Source organism: Thunnus albacares, chromosome 10 (assembly GCF_914725855.1).
Source record: "Thunnus albacares chromosome 10, fThuAlb1.1, whole genome shotgun sequence".
In the NCBI taxonomy this organism is placed as follows: Eukaryota; Metazoa; Chordata; class Actinopteri; order Scombriformes; family Scombridae; genus Thunnus; species Thunnus albacares.
In genome coordinates, this window is record NC_058115.1 from 476,724 (window position 1) to 504,135 (window position 27,412).

The 27,412-nt window shown below is 40.8% G+C and overlaps 2 protein-coding genes across 3 annotated transcripts in view; both read left to right on the forward strand.

Annotated features, from left to right (window-relative positions):
- The first annotated feature begins 778 nt into the window (after positions 1-778).
- Positions 779-9,538, forward strand: igbp1 (immunoglobulin (CD79A) binding protein 1). Its single transcript, XM_044362988.1, has 3 exons — positions 779-1,291; positions 7,762-8,094; positions 8,966-9,538. The coding sequence occupies exons 1-3, from the start codon at positions 818-820 to the stop codon at positions 9,236-9,238; spliced, it is 1,080 nt and encodes a 359-aa protein (XP_044218923.1). The 5' UTR covers positions 779-817; the 3' UTR covers positions 9,239-9,538.
- A 10,934-nt stretch (positions 9,539-20,472) lies between these two features.
- Positions 20,473-27,412, forward strand: part of abhd18 (abhydrolase domain containing 18) — a 28,277-nt gene continuing 21,337 nt past the window's right edge. The window contains exons 1-2 of one of the 2 annotated variants that reach the window (XM_044363487.1): positions 20,473-20,600; positions 23,355-23,463. In XM_044363487.1, coding sequence (XP_044219422.1) covers positions 23,372-23,463 — 92 coding nt within the window. In that variant the 5' untranslated portion in view covers positions 20,473-20,600; positions 23,355-23,371. Of the gene's footprint in view, positions 20,611-23,354; positions 23,464-27,412 lie in introns of both variants that reach the window. The other variant, XM_044363486.1, reaches the window with a different exon arrangement.

Below are 27,412 nucleotides of genomic sequence, written 5' to 3' on the forward strand. Positions count from 1 at the left end.
AAGAACTCAGAACAAGATGAGATTTTGGAGTTTGTATACCTCATCAGAAGTGTGTCAAGAAAAGCTAACATGGGCTCCATCACTTGAATATGAGTTGCAGAATTGAGATTAAGCTAACTTTGAAATCAGTGGCTCAGGTCTTCTTTAACATTGTTTTTTTTCTGTCATGTAAAATTAAGTGCTTTAAATATCCGTGGTCTTATCAGGTTGTACCATGAGAGAATATTTGATCTGAGGTGATTATTTCTGATATTAAAGTGCCTTAACTGCCTCTCAGTGTTTGTGTCTTCCTTCTTTTTTGTCTGAGAAAGCTTAGTATACACAAGGCTTGTGTGGAGACAACATAAAATGTCATTTATCATATATGGTATAAAATATCTATTGTGTGAAATTGACAAAGATTACAACATGACGGTTGAATAAGCTGATGTTCACAGGTTCTACCATTGGAAATTTGATGGCTTTCTAGCAAATGGGTAACTTTCAGGGAACGTTCCCTAAAGGTTGCACATTCCTGTGGATGTTATGAATATTCTACTGACGTCATGCAAGTGGATCAGTGCTTCACCACCTGTGACAGTCAGCTCGTTAGCAAATGTCTTCATCTATATAGAGAATCCAGTTATGTATAAGTGTTTTGTTGTAAGAACATATATTAAAGTATGCTAAATTATAACAATCATGTTGTATATTGAACATGTTATATGTTGGACATTTACGTGTTTTAACGTTTGGCCTGTTGAGGGCAGTAATATTTCTTGAAGCACTGCACTGGTTAAAAACAGACGAAGAAGACGGAACCCGGAAATATGACAAGATGGCGGAATGTGATAACATCAGCGATGTTCGACAAATAAATTCAAACGCAGAACTTCCGAAATTACCCGAATTGCTAGATCATGGATGGAAGATATTTGAAGAGGTTGACCGAACAAATGAACCTCTTGGCTCTAATAATATCCAGGTCCGAGTTAAACGCGGCATCAGTATGTTGGAAGAAGCGTCCAGGATGGCGGCTCAGCTCGACCTGTTCAGCCGCAATGAAGAGCTGCAGGAGACGGCCACGGCGGAGCTGAAGTACCTGCTGCTGCCTGCGCTCTTAGGAGCCCTGACCATGAAGCAGACCAGCCGTGAGAAACGACTAGAGATAGTACAAACAGCCCGGGCTTACTTCATGGATTTCCTGAGGAGATGTAAAGATTATAACATATCACAGTTTGAACTGCCTAAATCAGCAAATGGAAACACAAGTCCTGATGAAGCATCAGAAAACAGACTCTCTGCTGTCAAGGTACGTGATTTAGCTAAATAACCCTTAAGACTATTGATGTGCCTCGCTGCTCCCCAGCTCCGCAGTGAACTAAGTTAGGGCTGCTACTAATGACTATTTTCATTAACGAGTAATCAGTTTCTCATCATTTGGTGAACAGATTTAATGTTTGTGCGTCTGTAATGTGTTTTCGTGGTAAGATGCTCATTTGAGTGAAATACATAAGTTGAATGATAATAAACAACACCCCCTTATTTCAACTTACTGTACAAGCTAAATAAGCCCAACAGCACTCGTGTTAGTGTGGTTTTGCTACAATAAGCTGGGGTCAGTCACCTCCTCTTACAGACTCAACAGCTCAGTGGTGTGTAGACCATTGGCAAACGTATTTCACGTTTACTGGTTAAAATAGCAGTCCTAATTACTGATTACATATTAAGTTACTCATTGTAAAAGTAATACTTACATTAACGTATACTAACCATGTTCCGCACACACATTTGATGATCTTCCGTACAGATGACCTTTTACCGCCGACCGCTCAATAAATACTTCCGGGTCATGAATAAAATATGTATCTGTTCATCTTCATTTCTCCCTTTGTCATCCCCTATCTACGCCACGCCCCCCCCCCCCCCCCCCCCCACCACCACACACACACACACACACACACACACACACACACACCCCACTGCATGTGCACTGCCTATCTCACTCTCAGACTGAGAGTGAGCAGTAAGGCAGCAAGTCGGTCAACAACAAGTGGCAACCACTAGGGCTGAAATATGTAGCCCATTCGGGCCAGAGTCCACATTGCCATGCCAGAGGCCATTCAATGCTTCTTTAAGATATATAAGGTCCTCTATATGAAGCACCGTTTGGAGGACAAGCCACATCTCCTCTTTAAATGGCAAATGGTAAATGGACTGTAGTTGCATAGCACCTTTCTAGTCTTCCGACTCAAAGTACTTTTACACTACGAGCCACATTTACCCATTCACACACACATGCATATGCTGAATGGGTACAGGGGCTACCATGCAAGGTCCCAACCTGCCCATCAGAGGGAACTAACCATTCATACACATTTATACACTGATGGCACAGCCATCAGGAGCAATTTGGGGTTCAGTGTCTTGCCCAAGGACACTTCGACATGCGGACTGGAGGAGCCAGGAATCAAACCACCGATCTTCCAATTAGTGGACAACCTGCTCTACCTCCTGAGCCACAGCCGCCCAACTGTGATGAAACTGGCTTTGGGGACCAGCATCGGTCCAGGGAGAAAGTCCTTTGCCAGACTGGGAGGAAACATGTATACCAGCAGCAGCGGACAACCAGAGAGCACATCACAGTGCACTGCTTTGTGAATGCAGCCAGGGAAAGTATTCCACCTTTCATCATTTAGCCCAGCTGCCTCCCAAGCAATGCGCATAGGCTGGATGGGCCCAACACCCTCTATGGCATCCAGGAGAAGGGGCACATGGACATGGCGCTCTTCCTCAAATGGCTCCAGCACTTTGTAAAGCACAGCCCTGAGCAGAGACCACTTATTTTAATCATGGATCAACACAAGACTTGTCAGAAGATGTAATCATGTACTGCAGGGAAAACCAAATTGAAATACTATGCTTACCTACACATACCACATCCTTCAGCCCCTGGACAGCTGAAAACTGCCCTCTCCACGATGGTTTCCAGGATGGGTCTGGTGTGAGGATATCTTGTGGTGGGAAAGAAGCAGTTTTCACCCCTCCTGAAGCATGTCTACCCCACTGCTGTCACTGCTCAAAATATTAAGGCTGAGTTCTGGAAGGCAGGCAGATTTCCTCTGTCCAGTGAGGCTGTGGACACAACCCAGGTAATGTTAACATTAATACAATGATAATTCGTCCTCTGTTCATCCATTCATTCAGATTCATCCATTTTGTCTTTACTTGCATTTCTTTTAAATGTGTGCTAATGAGTTTTAACTATGCTTTATTTACTAGGTAGTGAGAGTGTTCCCATCTGCAGATGGAAGTGATGTCACTCCATCCATCATTCGCACCACTCCCTCAGCCAAACCATCCAGTGCTCCTGCCACTCTCACTCACACATATAGCACTCCACCTACGGACACAAACACATCAGCCACTCCCTCCACCACTCCAACACCTTGCCCCAGAGGGTGAGTCCAAACAACTACCCAGTGGCAGCAGGTGTAATTCTAGAGAATCTGAATTACTTCAACCTGCTAGTGGAGAATGAAGCTGAGGAGAGAGCAAAGGAAGAAAAGAAGAGGAAGCACAAGGAGGAGATGGCAAAGAAAAAGGAGGAAAAAAGAAAAGTGCAGGAGGCCAAAAGGCAAAAGACAACAAAGACAAAACAGCCACCTCTTCCGGGTGAGGAGGATGGGGAACACTGTACCATCTGCAGCAGGGTGGTCCCATGTGGCTCAGGAGATGACGCCATTGATGAATGGGTCCAGTGTGACCTCTGCGTTCTTTGGTTTCATGTGGAGTGCTCAGAGGTGGAGGAAGTGCCAGACACTGAGTTTCTCTGTCATAAATGCTGTCTGTCTGCATAAAAACACGCATAAGCTTACACACACACACACAATATAGTTTTTGCCAACTTTAATCAGTAAATAATTGTACAGTACACACACACAGAATTAACAGCTCTACTGCTCATGAATTGATTTCTAGTTTGTCATTTTTAATCAGTATAATGTTAAATTTACAGAGTTACTAATCCATTTAATGTCTGATCAGATTGCAAAACAACTGGCTAGAACTGATAATAATAGAAGGCTTATTAGGCGGGAAAACACAAGAAATATAAGGTGCACATTGAGAAAAGTCAATGACAGTGAAAGCTGACTAAGATAATCCCCATGCCCCCCTCTCTCGTTGTTTCTTCTTCCATCTACAGTGGCATTTACTCTGTCACTATCACTTTACTGCTTCATTAAAGATGGCATGTTTTTAACCAGTGTTTTCAATCTATTGACATGAACAGTGGTTGGAAAATGCTTTTCTGTATAGATAGAAACTAAAGAGTGCTGGTAAATGGATAAACTGAATAAAGGAGTACATGAAAACAAAAGTCATTGGTGACAGGCTGTAACTATCAAAAATTTGTTTAGTCCAATACCTACTATTAGGGCCTGATCAGCAAAGGGTGCGAAGGCCCTATTGTATCTGAAGGAATGATTATTATGGCCCGAGCACTTAATGGTACAAAGGCCCTATTGTCAGTGTCAGTGCAAGGGGCCCAACAGACCCTGGCATTGAAAGTGCAAGGAACCTATTGTTTTTGTTAAGATGATTAGGGACTAAGCACGAAAATACCAGAGGTCCAGTGGTCCCTGGAATTGAAAGTGCAAGGAATCTATTATTTTTGAAGGGATTATTAGGGCTCAAGCACTAAAGTGCCAGGGCCCAACGATCCCTGGACCTGAAAGTGCAAGGAACCTATTGTTTTTGTAAAGATGATTATTATTATTAGGGCCGAAGCACCGAATGGTGCGAACCGAATGGTGCGATAGTTGTCTCCTACAAGCAATGTCCAATATACATGAAAATGTATATCCATGTCAGGTGTCCGCTGGTAAATATTTCGCTCTATTGTGTTGCTCTGCAATAACATCAGTTCGACTGCGGCCTTGTTCGACTGCAGCTCACCTCAGTGTGTGCGAAGAAGTGAGGACCTGATCATCGCTGCTTTCAGTTTTAATTATTATTGTTCCCCCATGCATTGCATTTTTGAGGGGCTTGTGATGCTCGAAAACTCAAAACTGGCAAAACTGGTTCTGTACTGCCTTGGCTCAGCATGGCCAGCAGGCTCTATAGCGCCCCCAAACGCAGGGCCATTTTGGAACAAAGTTTATTCAAAGATACTCATGTTCAGATGGCGCCTGGATCTGGATCTGAGTCCAATCGATGCAGCCCACAATGCCAGGAATGCCAGAGGCCCGGCAGAATTGTTGTTTTATCAACGCCAACTCTGCTTCAGTGGGAAGGTGAACATACCATACAAGGTGGTGGCTCAGTGCCAGGGACACCCTACGGATGGCCCAACAGGCGGTGGACTTGTAGACGCTGATCATGCCTCCAACTGTATTTTTTATTTTTGAAAGGCACTGTTTACGTAAAAATGCAATGCTATTAGTAGCAGACATGGGTGACATCGCTGCGTTGTGGTCCGACACAAACTACAAGTCGTGTGACAGCTCTTCAGTAAGTTCAAACAGATCCCTCCTACAAAATCGAAACCTTTCAATCAGCTCCTCATTGTTGTATATGTCCAATGGATTGCTTTTGTCCCTAATAACTCTCTCCCATCTAAAAGCCTGCTCATTATAAAGACAATATACGAGACATGCCACTATCATTAGAATGTTATCAGTGTTACAAGTTGTGTTCGTTGCTATAGAAATGGCCTAGCTTTTGACTTTATGCCTGCCACTGACTAGCTGTAAGATTTACGCCCAGTCTTAGCAAGAAGAAGGCTTAAGCCTGGATGGTGCAACCGGCACAACTATGAGGTCGGACTTAGAATGCCAAGTTACAACCGACTTAGCTTAAGACCAGGCGTAAGCCATGTTGGTGCAACCGGCCCCTGGTGTCAAAAGCTCCTGTAAATTATTACACATATGGCTCATTGAACTTGAATAAACCTATCTCAAACAATTCTTAAGTACTTTTAAGTTATTTCACTGTTGGTGTGCGCAAATATGGGTCCTGGCAACATGGGCTCTGCGTGCGCACAACAGCACCGCTGCTGAAAAAAATCCAAGGGGAAACACTGCCTCCTATGAGAAATATTATTCATGTCTCCACCCAGTTACTGTGGTTACACTACAATCACGTTTTATCTGTAAGATTGGTGTTTTAATGTTGTTCATCATTTCTGATGTGAAAACATATGATTTCGACAGTCAGAGAAATTAAAATTGTACTTGGTATTAGTTCGGTTATACAATGCAAGTACAGCACAGAGCATCTCTCCTGTCGACTGCCGACGGTGCCGTCAGCCAAAGAGTCAATTACACTGGATGGTAGAGATTCTGGTACACAGGAGTTTAGCTGACTTCGCTGAATTTACCTATGCACTGCGTTTCCATATCCCTTGCTCTTTCCATCACAGTTCTGTACTTAGGTTATTTAGAGACAAGAATCTGTAAAAGTTTACAGCCAGTTGAAACGGCAGTCATCCCATTCATCTGTATGGGGGTTGTGCGTTTTGGCTATAGGCGTTTTGGCCTGCAGCAGTTTCAAATAAACATGCCCACACACCTCTGCTCAACCCTACGGTGGTGGGACGCAACTGGCTGTAATCTTTTACAGAGTTATGTCTCTAAATAAATGTTATTTGTGCTCTAGAACATGAGAAACAATCATAAAATAACGTTTTATTGATCTGATTCACTGGCTTTCTCACTACCACTGCTCCCTCTCTTCATTCACTTTCTCACCTTCTTGCTCAACCACAACTGCTCTCTCTCTCTCTCTTGTTCACTGGTGCTCTCAGTGCTCTCTCTCTCTCTTTCCCTCATCTTTTTTAAAATGAGTCGGGAAGCTGACAGCAAAACCTAACTTTACTTTTAACATTACCAAACAAAGAGACATGTCCTCCATTCCTCCTAGAACCGTCTTGGTACTCCCTTATGGCAGGCTATGATTGGCCATTGCAGTGTCACATCGGCTTACGGTTGTCCAAAAGTTGATTCTGAATCAACTTTTCTCGCCGCAGGCCGCTACAGTATTACTGCAGCCAAGCCAAAAGGAGCACTGGAGTTTTCACTGCAACACCTGATTTGGTCTGAGTATGGCCTTACTCGTGCCTAGAAAAAAGGCAGCGATTCAACTGACAATATGCAAGTGGACTCGAGGTTTATCGACTCAGCAACTTTTAGGGGGCGTTCCTACTCAGAATCGAATGTTTGAACCAATTTTCATGGCAATCAAATAGTTGTTAAGATAATTCAGTCCGAATCAAAGTGGCGAAGTGTCAGACTGACCAACACTGCCATCGCTAGAGCCACTAGTATGACTAAAAACACATTCACTTGTTCTAATAATAGTAATGAGAGGGCAGTTACATGCAACAAATAGAAACATAGGCAGGCAGACAAGGTCATTAAACGAATCGAGGGTCATCAAAACAAGAGCAGGCAAGCAAACATAGACAAGGCTAGTACACAACATAGACTGTTGGAATGAGTGTTGAATATATATATTTACTAGGAATAATGGAAAGCAGATATACTGGGAGGTTGTTTTCTGAAACAAACTGAGTGCACAAGGGACGCACCTATGATTTCCACTCTCCCTTACTGTGCTTCATCTGAGATGTATTAAATCTGTTATGTCCTTGCATGAAAAAGGGTGGAATAGATGATGGGTGCATGAAGAGGAAACACAGAAAGAAGGAGCAGAGTGACTTATAAATGAGTCTATCATAGTTTCAAACCATAGACCTGTGATGTTTGCTTCTTGTTCCAGCCTGTCCACGGCCCGTCAGACCTGGTTGCCATGGCAGCACAGAGACAAGCTAAGATCGAGCGATACCGTCTGAAGAAGGAGCTGGAAGCCAGACTGTCAGATGTACAGAGAGCTGTGGACAGCGGACAAGCTGACGATGAAGTCAGCAGAGATTTTTACCTGCTGAATGTCCGGAGATGGGTCACTGTGTGTCTGGAGGAAGTGGAGAGCATCGACCAAGAGCTGGAGATACTGAAGAAGATGGATGTTCTGAAGCAGGGTGCTGTCGAGCAGCCGGCTCAGCCTCCCAGGCCTCCCATGAAGCCCTTCATCCTCACCAAGGACTCTATGCAGGTGAGACTGTGTTGGAGTCAAATGTAGAGGCGCATGTTACTGAGGCAGCCACATGAAGTCATTCATAAACAAAAGTAGCAAGAAAAGCTGGTGGTGGTTGCAGATATAACATATAGAGGTTGTGTTATCTGAACAAGGACTTGTGTTATTTGATTTTAACATCCTATGGAAATGATGGGACACTGGATTATATTATTAACAAATATCCAGTGCAAGCATTATAAGCGGGGGGTCAGGGGTTCAACTTCACTGTCCAAAAAACCCAACTGATAAAAAGACATTTATAATAAATATAAATATAAAAATGAATGCTATGCTGTAACCTTATTAAATCTCAGTTTCCTTGATAGAGACCTGATACTAATGATGTTATTTGCATATTTACTACATAGAGTGCTGTCCTTCACTGTTATCTTTGATTAACGTTCGGTTTTAGCACCTTTTCAGAAGGAGAATAATCAAAATGTAGGTTACATTATTTCTGTTGTATGTGAAAAACATGTAGAGTTTTTGTCAGATGCTTGAATACCGACATTAATCCTGGAACTTTATTCCTTCCGATGGCTACAGGAAAGATATCCAACTGAAAGTAACGGTCACATTACATCCACAGCACTTGATAATGTTATATTAGCTTTCCTTTTTAGAAATGTGGGCGTTCTACCTGCATGTTTGTCCCGCTGTTTTGTTTCCACCTCTTGTCTAATTCTATAATTGTAGATGAATTTAGTCAACAGTCAATTTAAGGGATTGGTCATGAAACAACACTAATCAAAGTTGGCAGGTATTGATGGCAACCAATAGATCAGTAGTATTTCCTCAACATGCAAACATGCAACAGTGTGTTATAGAATGTTTGTTTCATCCACAGGCTCGTGTGTTCGGAGCTGGTTACCCCAGCCTTCCCACCATGACAGTAGATGACTGGTATGAACAGCACAGGAAACATGGTGCCCTGCCTGACCAGGGGATACCCAGGAGGGTCGCTATGGAGGAGGACTCTGATGCAAAAGAGAGGGAAGAAGAAGAAAAGGAGAAAAAGGCTGAAAATGACGATGAGGAGTCTCTGTTGAAAGCCAGGAACTGGGACGACTGGAAAGACACTCATCGCAGAGGTTATGGAAACCGCCACAACATGGGCTAACTGATCCCAATGCAGCGTGTGCTCAGACAGACCTGGCTCTGTTGTCATGTCTATCCTAATCAGTCCGGGAGGTGGACACTCTTCACAATTTTGATCTTGAAAACTGTTGGTATGAGAGGGTTACCAAACCAAGAAACACACCATAATTTCACCAAACAAACCTGATGTTCAGTTCATTGATGGGGTTTATCTGCAGGTACACATGTTAGATCATACATCATTTACAAGGTTGGATACAACAGTACTCTGTGTTGTCAAGTTTTTGAATGAGTCTTAATAAAAATCTACTTGTTGGCTGAATTGTGTTTTGTGTATCTCCCTAACATTGTCATGGTCAAATAAAGAGACTGATCAAGCTACATGGCAAAAAAATCAGTATGTACAAAGTCTGTGCAGTGGGTACAACAAGGAATGCTGGTGAGGAGGGAAGTAAGCTACATATCCAGTGTTTGCCAGTTGCCACCATAGGAATGTGAGTTACCTGCCAAGGAATGCCAGTAGTCAATAGTCACTAGTCAGTAACTGATTCAGCGGGTTGCCGAGGTAGGCAGGTAGACTACTTGGATTGGTAAACTAATAGTCCAGCTCAGAGAGTGATAAGGAGGAAATCCTGCTGGTCTCTCGTTTACCACCGCCGTCTTACCATTGACTAAATTAGTTGCTGGCTACTACATACAGTATATAACAAAACTGAGCACATCCCTGTGCAATATCACTAAAATGTTGAATGATTCAAAATTGTATCATCTTAAAATAATTGTAGTATTTTTAGGGTGAAGTGTAGGGTATTTAATCTTATTTGTTTGATCTTACTCAGTTTTGTCATATACTGTAGACACAGGCTGCTCCAACCTCTCAGTAGTCTGAATTTTAGCACTTTTCCTGTGCCATATATTTCTAAGAGATCCCAAAATATATTTTCCCCATAGACCACTGTTATAAAAGAGACATCTATAAAACCTCAACCTGCAAATAAGGTCAATTATTACTCTTTGTATTATGAAATTTTAATCCATGAAGGTTTTAAATGTGTAAAACTTTCCTAAAACCTAGAAAAGTTTGTGACATCATCCCTTTGTAAAGTCTATGGGACAAGCGAAAGAAACACTACTGTGTATATCAGTGGGCTGCACAACACAGAAGCAAGAAACCTTTTATTTTCCAACGTTTCAGCACAAACATACAGGCATTATAAGAACATACAAGAAATAATCCAAGCAGCAGTAACCTGACACACATATAACAATGAAAAACAAGAAAAAAATTAAAAAGTTATCTTAGAGATTCAAAATAATGTCTTGTATCATTTTCAAAGGAAAAAACAAAAACAAAAGTGATGTCAACATATTGAAAATAAGGAATAACATTTTTGGTGATCAACCATCTGTATAATCTCTCCCAGAAAATATTGATGACATCACAGGTGAAAAATAGGTGTTCTTGAGATTCAATGTCTTTGTCACAAAATGTACATTAATTACACTCCAAATTAAACCTAATTCCCCAGAATTTACTACAAGAGTATATATAATTAACATTTCAAAATTAACTTATTTCATTCTTGGAGGTAAAGGAAATGAGAGTACTTTTTTCTTATTTTGACAACATTGCTTCTTGTAAAAATCTTTTAATGACACATTACTTTTAACTGGAAGAGGGAAACATTCCTTCGTGATTGCCTAAGGCAATGTATTTTAATATATAGTATTATCAATATTATATTGTAAGAAATCATAGTGACTCAAAATATTACCATCACTGTCCATTAAATGTATTATGCCCCAAATTCCTTCCTCCATCCAATTCAAAGTGTAGATTTTGTCTTTATATAAAATATACCCATTATTCCACACAGAAGTGTTGTGTGGAGTGAAATTATGCTTGTACAGACGTATCCAATCAATAACAGAAAGGCAGATAACTTCGTAGGTAAGTAAGTTTTAAAGGATCAAAATCACAAATTTAAAGAAAATCAATCGCACCAACAAGTTTGAATATATAAAAAGGAAAAGTAAACCATATAGACTGTTCACTTTTTATAAAAGTCTTAAATCATCTCAGTTTTATAAACCCATTCCACATAAAATTATAATGGAGTTTATTCATTGTTTTAACTAAACAATCAGGCCCAGACAGAAAATATGCTGGATAAATTCATTTTGAAAGCTCTTCCATTTTTGTCCCAGATATTTGTTTTTAACAAGAATATTATCTATTAAACCTTGTGGCTGATTATGTATAGTCAAAATCTCACATTTTTTGGCAATAATCCTGAAGCTACTGAAAAAAAACCACATAGCCTCTAGAGCTTTAGGTATTTGTTAAGCATTTTTTTAAAACAAGAAAACTTTTTAGGCTTATGCATCAGGTTTGCATTTTTCATTCAACTGAATAGGTGCTACCTTTGAGTCTTGTATCCAGTTCATATTATGGTTCCTATACAACCATGGGCAACCAGGCAGAGCATTATTGCCACCTACTGTTTGTTAGAGTCCTTATGTTCTTGTTATCAGTCTTAGATAACTGTGTCTTAGATAGATAGGTGAAGATACTGTATGTTTAAAAACAGAATTCCATGTCCATGTCTTTAATTCCCAGCTTGTTCCTTAATAACTGTCATTTGCAAATTGTGGCCAAATAAAAATGTTCCACAGTGTCTGATTGCAAGCATTACAGTTTCCGTCTGGATGCTTTCCAATGATGTTTAAAGATGAATTAATTTTGGTGTGTCCCAAACTGATCCCACCAATCAGTCTCTTCTCTCCCGCTTTTCTCCAGTGACCTTCCCACTCCCACTTTTTGCTGGATGTGACACAGATGCCTTCCTTTAAAATCTCCATCCCATGCACCTTAATTTTATGCCAAATGAAAGATTTTGTCTCTGTTTTACTCATTGGCACTGACACCTCTACTTTATTTGTTTTTAATCCATATTTGGCCATTTAATCCACTGTTTCATTTCCTTGAATCCTGCATAGCTGGCACACATAAAATATATACCTGACATAATAAAAAAAAGAGAGAAGAATATCCTGCCCATTTTGAAAAGGTATGTTTGAGACTAGCCATGACTGCACTAGAGTCTGAGCATGTGTTTGATTTCCTCTACCCACTGTAAAGTTGATGGAAGATCCATCATTTCTGCTGTGTATACTGCAGTGTGGTCAGTTATTCTCTTTGTAACTTTAACTTTCAACTCTGGAACATAAAATGCATACTTGTTTTACTATTATCTGGGCTTTTGGACATGTCAGTAAATATATGCATATAATGTCCATACCTCTCATAAAGAATAGTGTTCACGTAAGCCTGCAAACTGATTGTGTTTATGTTTGAATTAACCTGATCCAATATGGAATCTATTATTGGTTAAGGTAGTAACCACCATGGTGGAACAGCTGAATTAAAATAGTTTGCAATCTGCAATACAATCGTAATCTAGAACTGAGCTGATTAAAGCAATATAAACTTTAAAGTAAATCTATCCGCTCCCCATACAGTGCAAGCAGAACTCTTTTTCCAGCTGACAAAATCAGTTATTGATTGGATACTGCAGCTGATCAGACTGCTCTGATACTTATACCTGAGTGGACAGACAGATAACAGATTTGAACAATGTGTATCTCTCCCAAGTTTTATATTTTATGTCTTTTCTGATTCACCATCTAGTTAAGGACTAAAGATTTTTCTCTTGATGATCTGTTTTTTTTTTCCCATTAACCTTTATCATGGATGATATTATAGTCAGACAGTGGAGGAGAGGAATGCATTTTAATCATTTATCATCATTTCCATTCAGTCACATGTAAGGCTAAAAATCCCTGTGCATCAGTTATAGACCAGCCTATAGTGCAATTAGAGTTACATGGTTTCCATTTTCCCTGAAACATTTCTCCAGTATTTATAAAACATCCTAATGCAGTCACAAATAATTAATAGATCTAAATAAAATAAAGGCATTTTATCAGTAGAAGTGGGTCATGTGTGTTAGAGCAGGACTGATCTGTACACAGTATGAATACAGAATACAGACTTTTATTCATGTGCAAGTGTTTGTCACACACACAGAGGAAACACTGCTGCCCTGGCAGTGATGACTGTATGACTGCCTTTATTAGTAGTCTGTTCAGACAGTGCACATACAGTATGTGCAGACACGAAGTCAATCAAAAGGAGCTGATCCAGCTCTGATCTTTGAAAGTCAAGTCAGTAACATAATTAGAGCTGCTTTAATCACTTGAAAAACATGAAAAGTTAGAGGATCTACTGTATATCCCGATCTAATTCTAAGAAACTGGTCAATGTATTCATCTCAACCAGATTAGGTTAATTATCTTTTTGCTGATTACAACGAGAAGAGCTTGAGCACCTTCAAAACACATCACTGCAGTACTTTAATCACTTCTTACAGTGACACAGAATCAACTTCAATCCACTGACAGTCTTTAAAGCAGCTTGACTGAGTTGTCTGGAGAACTTCGATGAGTAAACCCTAGTGCAGGTCTTTGTTTTCTTTTGTTTTTTGGAACTTTTAAGAGAAACAGATCCCACAGTCCCACACATTGTTTAACATTCTTCTCTCTTACATGGTTGTTTTAGAAAAACATAGGTGAAAGAATTAGATAACACCAAAGTATATGAATGAAGATATAAGTAAGGAAAAGAAATAGATAAATAAAATTTTAAATAAATTAATGTAAAAAAATAAGTCATCATAACCTGATATGTTGACTTAATTTATTTAAAATACTATTTATTGCTACTCATCTTCCCATCTACATTAAATATGGCAAAATATCTTCTGCGCTCCACACACACACACACTTTATTATTTGTGTAAACATGTATGAAAATGACTAGGGCACAAAAAAAATTTATTCAATCTTACGACCCCTGTCCCTACTTTTCTTTGCTGAGCTGTGTGATCTCTGGTCCGTATTCTGAGACTTTCAGTTGGACACATGCCTCTAAATGGTTTGTTGTCATTTGGCTGCATGTGGGAATTGACTTAATCTGTGAGAATATCTGTTCGCACATAGATGTGGATCCAAATGCTGAAATCAAGGCCACCTTCTTCAGACAGTCAAACTTCTCTGGCAAGCTTTCTCAAACAGGCCAGAATAGAGGTCCCTTGATCAATGTCAGCTTTTTCCAGTGTTTTACTGCGCTCTATGAATTTAGATGCTTACAGTGAGAATGCGTTGAGTTCTGTCTGCTGTATTTTGAACTCCTCAGTTGCTATACACTGAAACAGGGACATGCTGTTCTGGGCTTATCAAAAAATAAAACTATGAGCTGTGTTGCTGGAAGTCCTGAAATCTGGCAAAGAACTCCAACTCCAGCTCTTGCATGCACATGCTGAAGTAATTGCGGTTGACGGTTTGATGCCCTGACAGCTCCTTCAGGTGCTTGAAGTAGCAAAAGGTTCCACTTTGAATATCCTGTGAATAGACTCCAATCTTCAAATGTTGTCCAGCTAACACTGTCTGGCTTTGATAAGGTGGCCTGTGATATCTATGGAGAACATGAGTTTCGCAAGCCATTTCTCATCTTCCAGCTAAGGGTACTCTTGCCCTTTCTTGATCAGAAAGGTCTTGATCACATCAAAGCACTCTACAAACCATTCCAAAGCCTTACCGCCACTCAGCCACCTAACACTGCAGTGGAGTGGCAAATCCTTGTGAATACCGTCCATCTCTTCCAGCAGAGATTTGAACTGCCAGTGTGTCAAAGAGGAGTGAGCAACAATGTTGTTGTATTGTATTTATTGGGACAATGTACAGTTTTAAACATAAATGTTAAAATTTGATGCACTGCACCAGTTAGCTTGAAGCTAATTTTCATCTGCAGTCCCTTACAATTAAATCATATAACATGACACATAATACAAAATACAAAACTATACACAATAGCACATCACATACACTCACAAGGTCAACCAGAAATTAATAATGTAAACTTGTCAAATTAAAAGCAAGATTATTTGCATTCATGAGAAGACCATGAGATTAAATTTAGATTCAGTGGTTACAGAGCTGAGTGTTTTTTTTGAGCAGATTTTTTAATTTGGTTTTGAACATACTGATTGAACTGCAGCTCTTCATATCATCCAGTAGGACATTCCACTGAGTTCTGGCTTTCACAGAGAAAACTGACTGCCCAAATGCAGTGCGACCAAATGGTATGGTACAATCTTGTATAGAGGATATTCTGGAGGATGTAATAAAATTTATTGAGCAAGTGTACACAAAGTTGCATAGTGGAGGAGGGGCCAAACCATTTAAAATTTTTATAAATTAGGCACAAATTTGAGAATAATCTAAAATTCTCAAAGTTCAGTAAATTGTATTTCTCCAGTACCCTACAGTGATGGAAATGCATTGGCTTTTTGTCAAGAGTATATAGAGTTTGTTTTTATAAGGCCTCAAGAGGTTTTATGGCTGTTTCTCCAGCCTGTCCCCAACATGTGACGCAATAAAACATATGGGAAAGAATCATAGTATGCATAAATATCTTGGCTGCATTCAAAGAGAGACAGTTTCTAATATGTCTAAAATTTGCTAAGTTGTTCTTTATGGTTTTAACCGTTTTTTAAACATGTTTCTTAAAGTTCAAATTTGGATCCAGTGTCACACCAAGATATTTAAAATCAGTGACTATGTCAATTCTTTCAACTTTGATGAGATTATCAGTGTTAGGAGGTTGTACCATGGTTTTAGAGAAAAACATACCCTTAATCTTGTTTACATTTAGACTCAGACATGATTGATCAAGCCAATGTGTGATCCTTTCCGATGCAATTGTTAGCTTAGCAGCAGCTAACTCTGCTGTTTTTGTATGTGTGTACACAACGTGTCATCTGCATACATTTGCAGTCCTACATCATGACACTGTTGAGGGAGATCATTAATATATAGGCTAAGTAATAGGGGACCTAACACTTGTGGAACACCCATTGTGCACTTCATGTTACTGGACAGTGCATCACAAACTTTAACACATTGTATCCTATTAGATAAATATGACAACATCCAGAGCCAGTGCTCTACATGAGAAGTAAAATTTAGAGAGTTTCAATATTAAAACATCATGATTGACTGTGTCGAATGCTTGACGCAGATCTAAAAATACAGCACCAACTACTTAAATTGCTCTATTAAGTGCAAGGTAGCAGTTTCGGTGGAATGATTTGCTCTATCAATCAATCAATCAATCAATCTTTATTTATATAGCGCCATATCACAACAGAAGTCATCTCAAGGCACTTTTCACATAGAGCAGGTCAAGACCGTACTCTTTAATTTACAGAGACCCAACAGTTCCCCCATGAGCAAGCACTTGGCGACAGCGGTAAGGAAAAACTCCCCTTTAACGGGTAGAAACCTCAAGCAGACCCCGGCTCTTGGTGGGTGGTCATCTGCTTTGACCGGTTGGGTTGAGAGAGAGAAAGAGAGAGGGAAAGGGGGAGGGGGGACAGAAGAAAAACAATGACAACAACAAACAACAACAAGCACAAGCATCAATAGACAGGGAAGGATGCCATCAGGACTGTGAAGGACCGCGAAGGTTCGGCCCGGGAGTCAGGTTTTTCTGTGAGATGAGAAAGCACAAAAAACTCCGGGGAAGAAGCAAAGTTAGTGACATGCATTGATGTTACATGAATGCATACAGATGGAGAGGAGGAGGAGGAGAGAGGAGCTCAGTGCATCATGGGAAGTCCCCCAGTAGTCTAGGCCTATAGCAGCATAACTAAGGGCTGATCCAAGGCGAGCCTGGTCGGCCCTAACTATAAGCTTTATCAAAAAGGAAAGTTTTAAGCCTACTCTTAAACATAGAGAGGGTGTCTGCACCCCGGACTGAATCCGGTAGATGGTTCCATAGAAGAGGAGCCTGATAGCTGAAGGCTCTGCCTCCCATTCTACTTTTAAAGACTGTAGGGACCACCATTAAGCCTGCATACTGGGAGCGCAGTGTTCTAGTGGGATAATACGGTATTATGAGCTCTTCAAGATATGATGGTGCCTGACCATTAAGGGCTTTGTAAGTTAGGAGAAGGATTTTAAATTCTATTCTAGATTTTACAGGAAGCCAATGTAGTGAAGCTAAAATGGGAGAAATGTGATCTCTTTTTCTAGTTTTAGTCAATACACGTGCAGCTGCGTTCTGGACCAGCTGGAGAGTCTTTAGAGACTTGTTAGGGCAGCCTGATAATAAGGAATTGCAATAATCCAGCCTAGAAGTAACAAATGCGTGAACTAGTTTTTCTGCATCTTTTAGGGACAGGATGTGCCTGATTTTTGAGATATTACGTAAGTGAAAAAAGGCAGTCCTTGAAATTTGATTTATGTGGGAGTTAAAGGACATATCCTGATCAAAGATAACTCCCAGATTCCTTACGGTGGTGCTGGAGGCCAGGGTAATGCCATCCAGAGCAGCTTTATCATTAGATAATGTGTTTCTAAGGTGTTTAGGGCCAAGCACCTTAGAAAGCCAAACTGTATACAATGTAGACCAAAATAGCTTGTACTAATAAATGCTGACAGTTGTTTTATTGACAACTTTCTCAGCAACCTTTGAGAGTACTGGCAGTATACTTATTGGACTGTAGTTACCATTGGCGGCTGGTGACCCAAAAAATTGGAGAGGACAGGAGGAAAACCAACATGGAAGTATACTTATTGGCCATAGTTACTGGCTTCAAGGCAGTCTCCAGATTTAAAAATAGGTGTCACAGTGGCACATTTCCAGTCATCAGGAAAGGAGCTGTGTTTAAAAGATAGGTTAATTAAATGAGCAATGGGGGGAGTTAAAATATCTTTGTGTGATTTAACAAACATGGTGTCAAATTGGAAAGCATCTTTACTTTTGGAGCTTTTTAAGGAGCTGATAATTTTGTTTACTTGTAACTCATTAGTCTCTACCAGCTCCAAAACCTGTCATGTAGCATCTATATGAACTATATCCAGTTTCCTTTTCATAATTTTTTTTCCTAACCCATATGCAGACTCAAGAAAAAAAATATTAAAGCCAGAAGTAACAGTAAGATGATCTTCAATTAACTTTCCCTGTACTTTTCCCTGTACTTCTGAGATTGAACTCTTTCAAGACAACACCATCTTTCAATATAGCTAACCATTTTCACCGCTTTAGCCATCATGCTAGTAAGATCAGACTTTGAAATTTTTGAGCACAAATTTTCCTGGTGAATAATGCAATGGAACATCATCACAGGATGACTGATTTGATTTTTAATCAGAGTAACGACTTCCCTCTGCTTCCCTGCCATAGCAGGAGTTCAGTCGGTGGTAACAGCAAATATTTGCTTGATATCAAGCCCTCTGTCCTCAAAATTATCAGTAAATGCTTTTGCCACACCCTCCCCTTTAGTGGTACCATGCATAAGCTTTAAACAACAAAGTTCCTTGTATATCTCTGCTTTGTCACAATATCTGTAACATCTGCTAGACATGGAACAACATTTACATCAACACTTTTGTCAAGAGCTTTGCTGAATACCGATGCATCTTTCAATGCAAGTTTGCTGGTGCCTTATGTTTTCAGCCATGTTGATAATGCGTCTCTCCACTGTTTTCGCAGAAACAGGCATTTCTTTGATCCTGTTTATGATCATGTCTGGTAACCTATCACATATGAATCCGAACTGCAGAGCAAACCTCCTTTATACTGTATATTCTCCATTGGAAAATGGCTTCCCATGGTTAGCAATGCACTGGCCAACTTCATAGCTGCCCTCTGTAGCTTGGTTTTTGGTGGCACATAGGATTGTAAACACACTTGCTTTGCTTCCCGTACCGAGCCACTGCTTTCATGGTTGATTCAGCTTCATCAGCCTTATCTTTGAAGTTTTTCTTGTGCCTTGTTTCAAAATGACATTTTACACTTGAAGATCAACACACATTTTCACAGAAGAGAGTGCACACAGCTTGGAACTTTTGTGAAATAAATCTGAATTTGTTTGTCCAAGATGGCTGAAAGAGGTGACTATTAGACAACCTACTTTTTTAGCTTCTGCCATTGTCAGTTCTTCTTATATGAAATGAAGCAAAAATGATAGCTAGCTAGCTAGCTAGCTATCCTACATTTTCACTACTTCTGTAATTCTGTGCTTGTCAGAGGATCAGAGGGTGGGGTGAGGAGGGGAATGATAGAACATGTGAATGCAATGGTATATTTTGAAACTAATTAACTATTGCAGCTTTATTTTAAATCAAATTGCTCATTTAGGGTGCCAACCCTGGATATAATGTAGTTATAATATGTTGTGAAAAATGGCTTGCAGTGATATAAAGTACAATACATGTGATTTGTAGTATGGGCTTAAGTATATAAAACACCAGGTCGTTCGTTAAAAGGACTCACTGATATTTTGTTTTTGGTCCTATTTTTTCAAATGTTTCTGGACATTCAAATATTCCAGCCACATGTGGTAGTTGAACCTGTGATAGAAACATAATGGGCATTCATTTGCTGCTATAACAGCCTTCTCTTGTCTGTTTTCAGACTTTCTGGCAGATGTTGGAACCTGGCTGCAGGAATTTGTTCCCATTCAGCCACAAGACCATGAGGTTCAATGCTGTGTGCCAGATTATCCTAAAGGTGTTAAATGGGGTTGAGATCAGGGCTCTGTCAGCCAGTCAAGCGCAACTACAGCAAACTGGGAGAAGCATTTCTTAATGCAGCTGGCTTTTTGCACATGGGCATTGTCATGTTGAAACAGTAAAAGGAACAAACACAAACTGTTGACACAAAATTGGAAGCACACTTTTATCTACAATATCATTATATGGTGTTGCATCAACATCTCTCTTCACGGGAACTAGGAGGCACAAACTAGCAAAAACAGACCTTAGCCCAAGTGTACACTAAAGTATATGGAGATGGCTGTCCACGTCATCCACAGCAAAGTCAAACCTGAGATTTCTCACAGCGAATTCCTGTAGGCTAATAGACTGTATTGTAGAGGTTAGGCATATTATAAGGACATTAGTTTAACCACTTATTGTTATAAAAGGAACAACTGCTCATAAATACTCCTTTTCCTCATTTGTAGATAATTACATCGTAAATGTTGACATGATCCGTGAGCCCTGATAGAATGTTTATAATGCCATTGGTAGGCCTGTGTTTGACACAGGCTTTATTTTGAATGTTGTGACCGGAAGTGCTTTTATTGTTCGAAAGGATGAACCACGGATGTATAATAAGAGATGGGATGGGATTAACAGAGGTAGCTTGACAAATGGTCCAACGCGAGTATGTCATTCTGAGGACGGTAACGTTAGCTGTTGGCTAGCCGTGTGAACAATCCACAAGGACAACACACGTCCCTATTCAGTCTGAGGTAGTGTAAGGTTAGTCACTGTTTCTCTCAACTGTCTTTCTGTCTATCTCACTTCCCGCCTGACTGTCAATCTGTACGACGTCTGAAACCAACCGGAATGAATGAACAAGGCCAAGTTAACCAGTTAACTTACTGCTAGCTAAAAGCTGAACTTCGGACAACAGGCGAACAATTGTTTTACAGCCTCGCTCGGAGCCGATGTGAGCCACAGTGTCATTGTTCTTTATATTCCTACACACCACCATAAAAGTGGTGACATAACATATCGTTATTGTTACAACAAGTACGCTTTGTCATTTTGAATAATCAAAATCATAGACATTGATTTCAGCTAAGCCATGTAACGTTAGCGTTAACTGTCAAAGTGCAGTTCTTCAGTAACCACACATAGCTCTGTGCATAAGTCATAATACTATCTTTATCGCATTTTAACGCTACCACGAAACTGTAGGCCCCATTGTGACCGGGCTATATTCCAGGAAAAGGTGGATGGTATTATATTTGCGCTATTCCTTCTGCTTATCGCTCCGGCGCTGGCATGTGAGCCAAAACACGATCAAATAAGCCAACGTTTAGATTGTGCTTTTATGTTATCATTACCCTGTGTCTAGACAGCAAACATAGCGTGAGCAGCAGCAGTGCTCCGTCTGTAGGCGTTTCTCAGAACTAACTATGCGAAGTTCGGACTTGCATACTTGTCAGTTCGGACTTTGGAAGTTCGACTCGGGAGTATAAACTTCCGAGAACGGGAGGACGCTTTACGATCATTCTGCAATTGGAGCAGCAGCATACTTGCTGATAGCAGCAGTTCAGCTTCAACACACTTAACCACATTACTCCACTAATACTTTTTCTTCTCACAAAAAATAACCGTCTTGACAGAGGGATGAAGTAAATTATGTTTTCAGTCTGTTATGTAGCTATGATAAAAATCCAAATGTATCTAGCTTAATAAAATTAAACGAAATTAAACTGATCTGTCCATTTAAATACATTCATATCAATGTAAATGTGGTGAAATCTGTACATATAGAGCCCCAGAGGCAACGCTGTTGTTCTGTCCAGTAAAAACATTCAGACAAACCGATGTGGCAGCTACTGCAGTGACTTTTTATCTGAGAGACCAACATTTATCTTCCAAAGGAATTATATCATATATCAAAATTCTGGCGGGACATTAGAGCCAGCTGCAAATCACCAAAGAGCTGCACAGATCAATTCATCAGATCATGTTCTCTCTGGGATGATGACATGTTGACCTGCCAATCATCTTAGGAGTTGGGCTGCTGGCAGCTGAGATGACCAGCTGGTCTCACCTAGTCAGCAGCTCTGAAACACCTCCGAAAACATCAGAGCAAATTTCCAAACAGGCGTTATTTGGATAAATTGACCACATATTGGGAATCTACACTGTTAATTTCTTTCCTGAAAAAATATTAAAACTTAATAAAGTCACATTAACAGTCCCACAGTGAAAATGACAACAACTTTTAGCGTGGCTCAAAATCTCAGTGCTGGTTGGTGCAAAACGCATTCTGGGATACTTGGCGGTCCCAAGTCCACACAAGTCAGCCCCTGATGCATCTCCAATAAAACAGAGAGCAAGAAGACATCTGGACTGTACTTGGCTAGATGTGGACTTTGAATTTGAACAGTATTTGGGCTGTGACTGATGACTTTTCACAAGTCCACAAGAACACAAGTACAGACAAGGACACAGATTGAGGAACGCCTTGTATGTCTACACAGGAGGCATTCAGGTGCAGTGTTGAGTGTAGGTCATCTGTGTGTTGGAAGTGCTCAGAGCCCAATACACATGACTGTAGTGATGTGTGTAAAATGGAGGAAAATACACTTGACCCTGTGTCTAGACAGCAAGCGTGTCAGATGTGTCAGTTTTTCATGCGCACGTCACATGCAACAGATCCGCTGTCATTGTAATCTATGCAGCTGTCTGCACCGGCTCTCTGCAGGCACTAAAAGTCAGAAATTCATTTTATTTTTATTTTGGGACTTCAATTATGGGACTTCACATGTGCTCCAGACTAGAGAAATAAATCCCTGCAAATGGGGCTTCAGCATGGTCAGAATGTTTCTGGTAACATTCATTACACTATCTCAGCTTTTTTTGCAGTATATTTGTAGTAACTTTGGTATGTTGTACGATAAGAGTGTAAGAGTACAATAGCTTTAAAATTCAATACAAAAACTCTAATGATTTTAACATTTCCTGGCATTAAACGGGCAAAATAGATATGCATCTCCAAAAATCTTTTAACTGACAATAAGATCCTGCATAATACTTGTAAACAGATTTGTGCAGTGCTTTAAGTGGGAATCTTGAAGCTCTCTGAAGATTTTCATTTAAATAAATGTCTGTTAAGTCACTATCAATTGCCGAATGAGGTAATGCAAGGGTGATTGAGCCGATGGCCCACTGATGAAAGCCCTTGCATGTGCAGTATTACCAAAGAGTATGATTATTACAAACCGAGTGTCGGTGGTGACTTTCCCACTGTGCATTCAAATCAGCAGAGCTGATGCAACAGACTTGCTTCATTTGCTTGTGTGTGAAGCCGCTTATCTTTTTAAAAGTTTACTCTCACTGATTTTTTATTTGCAAATCTTTTATTGCATGTACAGTACCTCTATGGTCAAACGTATATAAATTGAAGAAAAATAGAAATGAAATATTATTAATTAAATGCACTTTTTATTGCACACTCTGAATGAAGTGCGTGTTGCTCTGTCTAGATGCCAGGTGCTGGTCCATGGGTGTGAGCCGACTGGATGTATTTTACCGAAGACTGCTCCTCACCAAACTCTTTATCGGGGGATGGGGGAAGCCTGAAGACCTCAAGAGGTATCCTAAAATTTAAAGCCGTTTATCATATTTCTTTACTCTTAAGGTGGTGCTCACACTGACATAGGGCCCATTCAGAAAAAAAAGGGGAGCATTTTTTCACGTTGCTCCAGTCAGTCTGACTGCTGCCTTAAGGTAACGTTATGTTTTCATTCAACAAATATTCTCTGTTTTCCCATTCACTTCTATTGAAACAAGCACAGCAATCAAACGCAAACATTCATTTCCTGTTTCAGTGGAATGTCCAGGTGGTTTTGGCGGATTCTCTGGTCAGAGTTAACCTTTGTTCAACTTTTACAGAGTGGATGTGCTTGTTGGGCCAATAGAAACACTACTGCCCTGTGTGGAAAAAAATGCACCCCTCTCTTTCATATCAATGGAAGCAGTGCATTGACACAGTGGGGGTGCCAACATAGAGAGCTTTGGCAACACACCAGAGGATCTTCTGGCAAAAAAGTTGAGCTTATGCTGCAGTGCAATGTGACGTCATCTGGCAAGGCGCTGCGTTGGCCAATCACATACATGCAAGTGCACATTTCTGGTGGATTACTTTGTAATGTTAATGCTGGGTTTCTGCTGTTTACTTTGCAATCATCATGACAAAAGATAAAACAGTTGCTGCCATGATAACTTTCCAGAGCTGTAAAATCCTGTCTGTATCGCAAACAACTGTGCAGTGCTTTGGCTTCTTTTGGCACCTTGCTTGCAAGTTGCTTTTGATAAAAGTGTCTGCAAAATGACAAAATGTAAATGATAAAGCCTTCAAATATATAAATCTGTAGCTCCAACTGGACTTCCTGGATGGCATTTCATTGTCTCAGTGGGGTCTTAAACAACATGCCCCCACCAGCACAACCTCTTGTACTGTTTCATTAGAGGGTTTTTGGTCAGGAGGCAGGGGCAGGGACCTGGACTTGCTCATCCCAGGCATCGTGAATTGGTTCTAGGGACGTGGAACGACACCTCCCTGGTGGGTAAAGAGCCGGAGCTAGTGTGGGAGGTGGAGCGGTACTGACTAGATATAGTTGGGCTCACCTCTATGCACCGCAGCGGCTATGGAACCAAACTCGTGGAGATGGGATGGACTCTTCTTTTCCGGAGTTGCCCAGGATGAGAGGCGCCATGTGAGTGTGGGAAGTCTCTGGTTGAGCGCAGCAGTGTTGGAATTCTCCCTGCCGAACAATAGGGTCGCCTCCTTGCAACTATGTGTTGCTGGGAGGAAGACTCTGACTGTTGTTTGTGTGTATGCACCAAACAGCTGTTCGGAATATCCGGCCTTATTGGAGTCCCTGGGTGGGCAATGCTTATGTGGGCAATGACAGCGAAACCTGGAAGGGGGGTGACTGGGAGGAACAGCCTGCCTAATCTGAACCCGAGTGGTGCATTGTTACTGGACATCTGTGCTAACCATGGATCGGCTATAACAAACACCATGTTCGAGCATAAGGTTGTTCATAAGTGTACCTGGTACCAGAACACCTTAGATTGATGATCAATTTTGTAGTTGTGTCATTAGATCTGAGGCTGCATGTCTTGGACACTCGGGTAAAGAGAGGAGCAGAGCTAACAAGTAATGGTTGCATTAGACTTTCTCATTGTCTGTCATTTTGACGCACCAGGTCGTAAAAATTCTGTCATCATCTATTATTACCCGTCATTTTAATTTTAATATTTTAATGACAATAAGATATATTTAATAGCTTTTGTTTTCATTCATTCATTTTCATTTTTAATCATTAATTTACAGAACAAGCTTATACATTATGCATTTATTTATTTATGGAGAGGAAAGATAAAGAGACACCAATGTACAGTCACCACATTTTTTCCCACAGTGCCAGCAGGGGCCACTGAAAACATTGTAGCCATTGAGCCTTAACAGGCAAATATGAACAATGCAAATTTACAACGCTAGACAATTGCCATTAAAATATGAACAAACCACTTACAAGAATTTAACTGACTTAAACTGAATTGATCTGCTGTAGACTAGCCTGAGCTCAAACCTTCCTCCTGGTCTGCATGGACTTCAACTGGGAGCTCACTTGTGCGTAAACCAACGCATTAAGGGAGATTGCTGCAGAGGCGATTGTCATTAGATTTTGCGTCTTTGCCTCGGACAGACGACTTGAATGTGAAGCGGCCGGGATGAGAGTCAACACCTCAAAATCTGAGGCCGTGCTGCTCTGCTGAAAAAAGGTGGACTGCTCCCTTTGTGTTGGGAGTGAGTTGCTACCCCAAGTGGAGGAGTTAAGGTATCTCAGGCTTATGTTCTCGAGTGAGGGTAAGATGGAGTGGGAAGTTGACAGGCAGCTCAGTGCAGCATCAGCAGTAATGCAGGCATTGTACTAGGGATGCCACGGTGAGGAAATTTTCTCACCGACTAATAGACTTGTGACAACACCGCTGTTACCGGTTACACCGGACATTTTACAAAATAAGATATTCGTCAATGATGCTCATCCATAGAGCTCTTACTTTGATCTTTAACATTAGATTTTTAGTTTAGATCTTCCCTTATTTATGAGTTAGTGACAGCGGGCTTCAGGCTGCTGCCAGCGGGTTGTCCTCTGTGTACAGCTGGGCTGTGGCGCAGACAAGCCAGAGGACGACCGCGGCTTAGAACCAGAACCGGAGCAACTCGCCTGCCATCCGGAGAGAGACACACCGAGAGCAGGCTGAGCAGGCAGAGAGCGGGAGGGTTGCTGCTGAAAACAAGCACTGAGACATAAGAGCAGCTGCTTGCTAACAGCCAGCATTACGTTTGTTTACAGCAGCAGGTCGGAGAACAGACGTCTCACTGTGCTCCTTTTTGCTGTGACTCTGCTGCCGCTGCTGCAGATGCTCCTGGAGCAGACACTGTCAGTTTATAATTTTAGCGTCCGTCATCCGACTAAGTATTGATAACACACTCAATACTGTACAAATTGGAGATTTTTTATTTGATGAACATGGGCGCTGATACACAAAAATTAAATAAATGGGTTTGTTTCTACAGAAACAAGCAAAACTACGGTATGGGCAGTGGGCAAGTAATTTAATTGGTGTATGTCCCAACACTGTCTAACATTTGTAACATTGACCACCGCGGCATGCCTACGTTGTACCAGACTGTTGTGGTGAAGAAAGAGATGAACCAGAAGGCAAAACTCTGAATTTACCAGTCAGTCTATGTCCCAACCCTCACCTATCATCACAAGCTTTGGGTAATACCTGGAAGAATGAGATTGCGGATATTAGCAGCTGAAATGAGCGTCCTCTGGAGAGTATCTGGGCTCAGCCTTAGAGATAAGGTTTAGAACTCAGACTCCTGGGGGAGCTCAGAGTAGAGCCACTGCTCTTTCGCATTCAAAGTAGCCAGCTGAGGTGGCTTGGGCTCCTGGTTAGGATGCCTCCTGGACACTTCCCTCTGGATGTGTTCCAGGCACGTCCAACTGGTAGGAGACCCCAGGGCAGACCCAGAACATGCTGGAGGGATTGTAAATCCCCTCTGGCCTGGGAATGCTTTGGGATCCCCCAGGAGGAGTTGAAGAGTGTTGCTGGGGTGAAGGATGTCTGGGTTTCTTTACTCAGTTTAATACCACCGCAACCTGGTCCCAGATAAGCAGTGGAAAATGGATGGATGTTTTCAGTATGAATGTAGCCTTACATTTTTAGTACATTATCACACTACCACAACACAAACTGTAGCATTGCTCTCATACACTGTTTACCTTTTTATTACCTGCATCAGAAACATGACAGCATGTCCTTGCATCGACCTGAAATTTCAACTCTGAATATCCTGATTTGGGTACAGCTTTACATTTTACAGTTACAAACAAGTGCAATTTCCTGTTTGGGTTTTCCCATTTGCATCCATGTAATTGGGGTGTTTCTCTGAGTGTATGTCCAGAATCTCTAAATAATCTTGTATTAATCTAACAAATCAGAGGTGAGCCAGCATTTC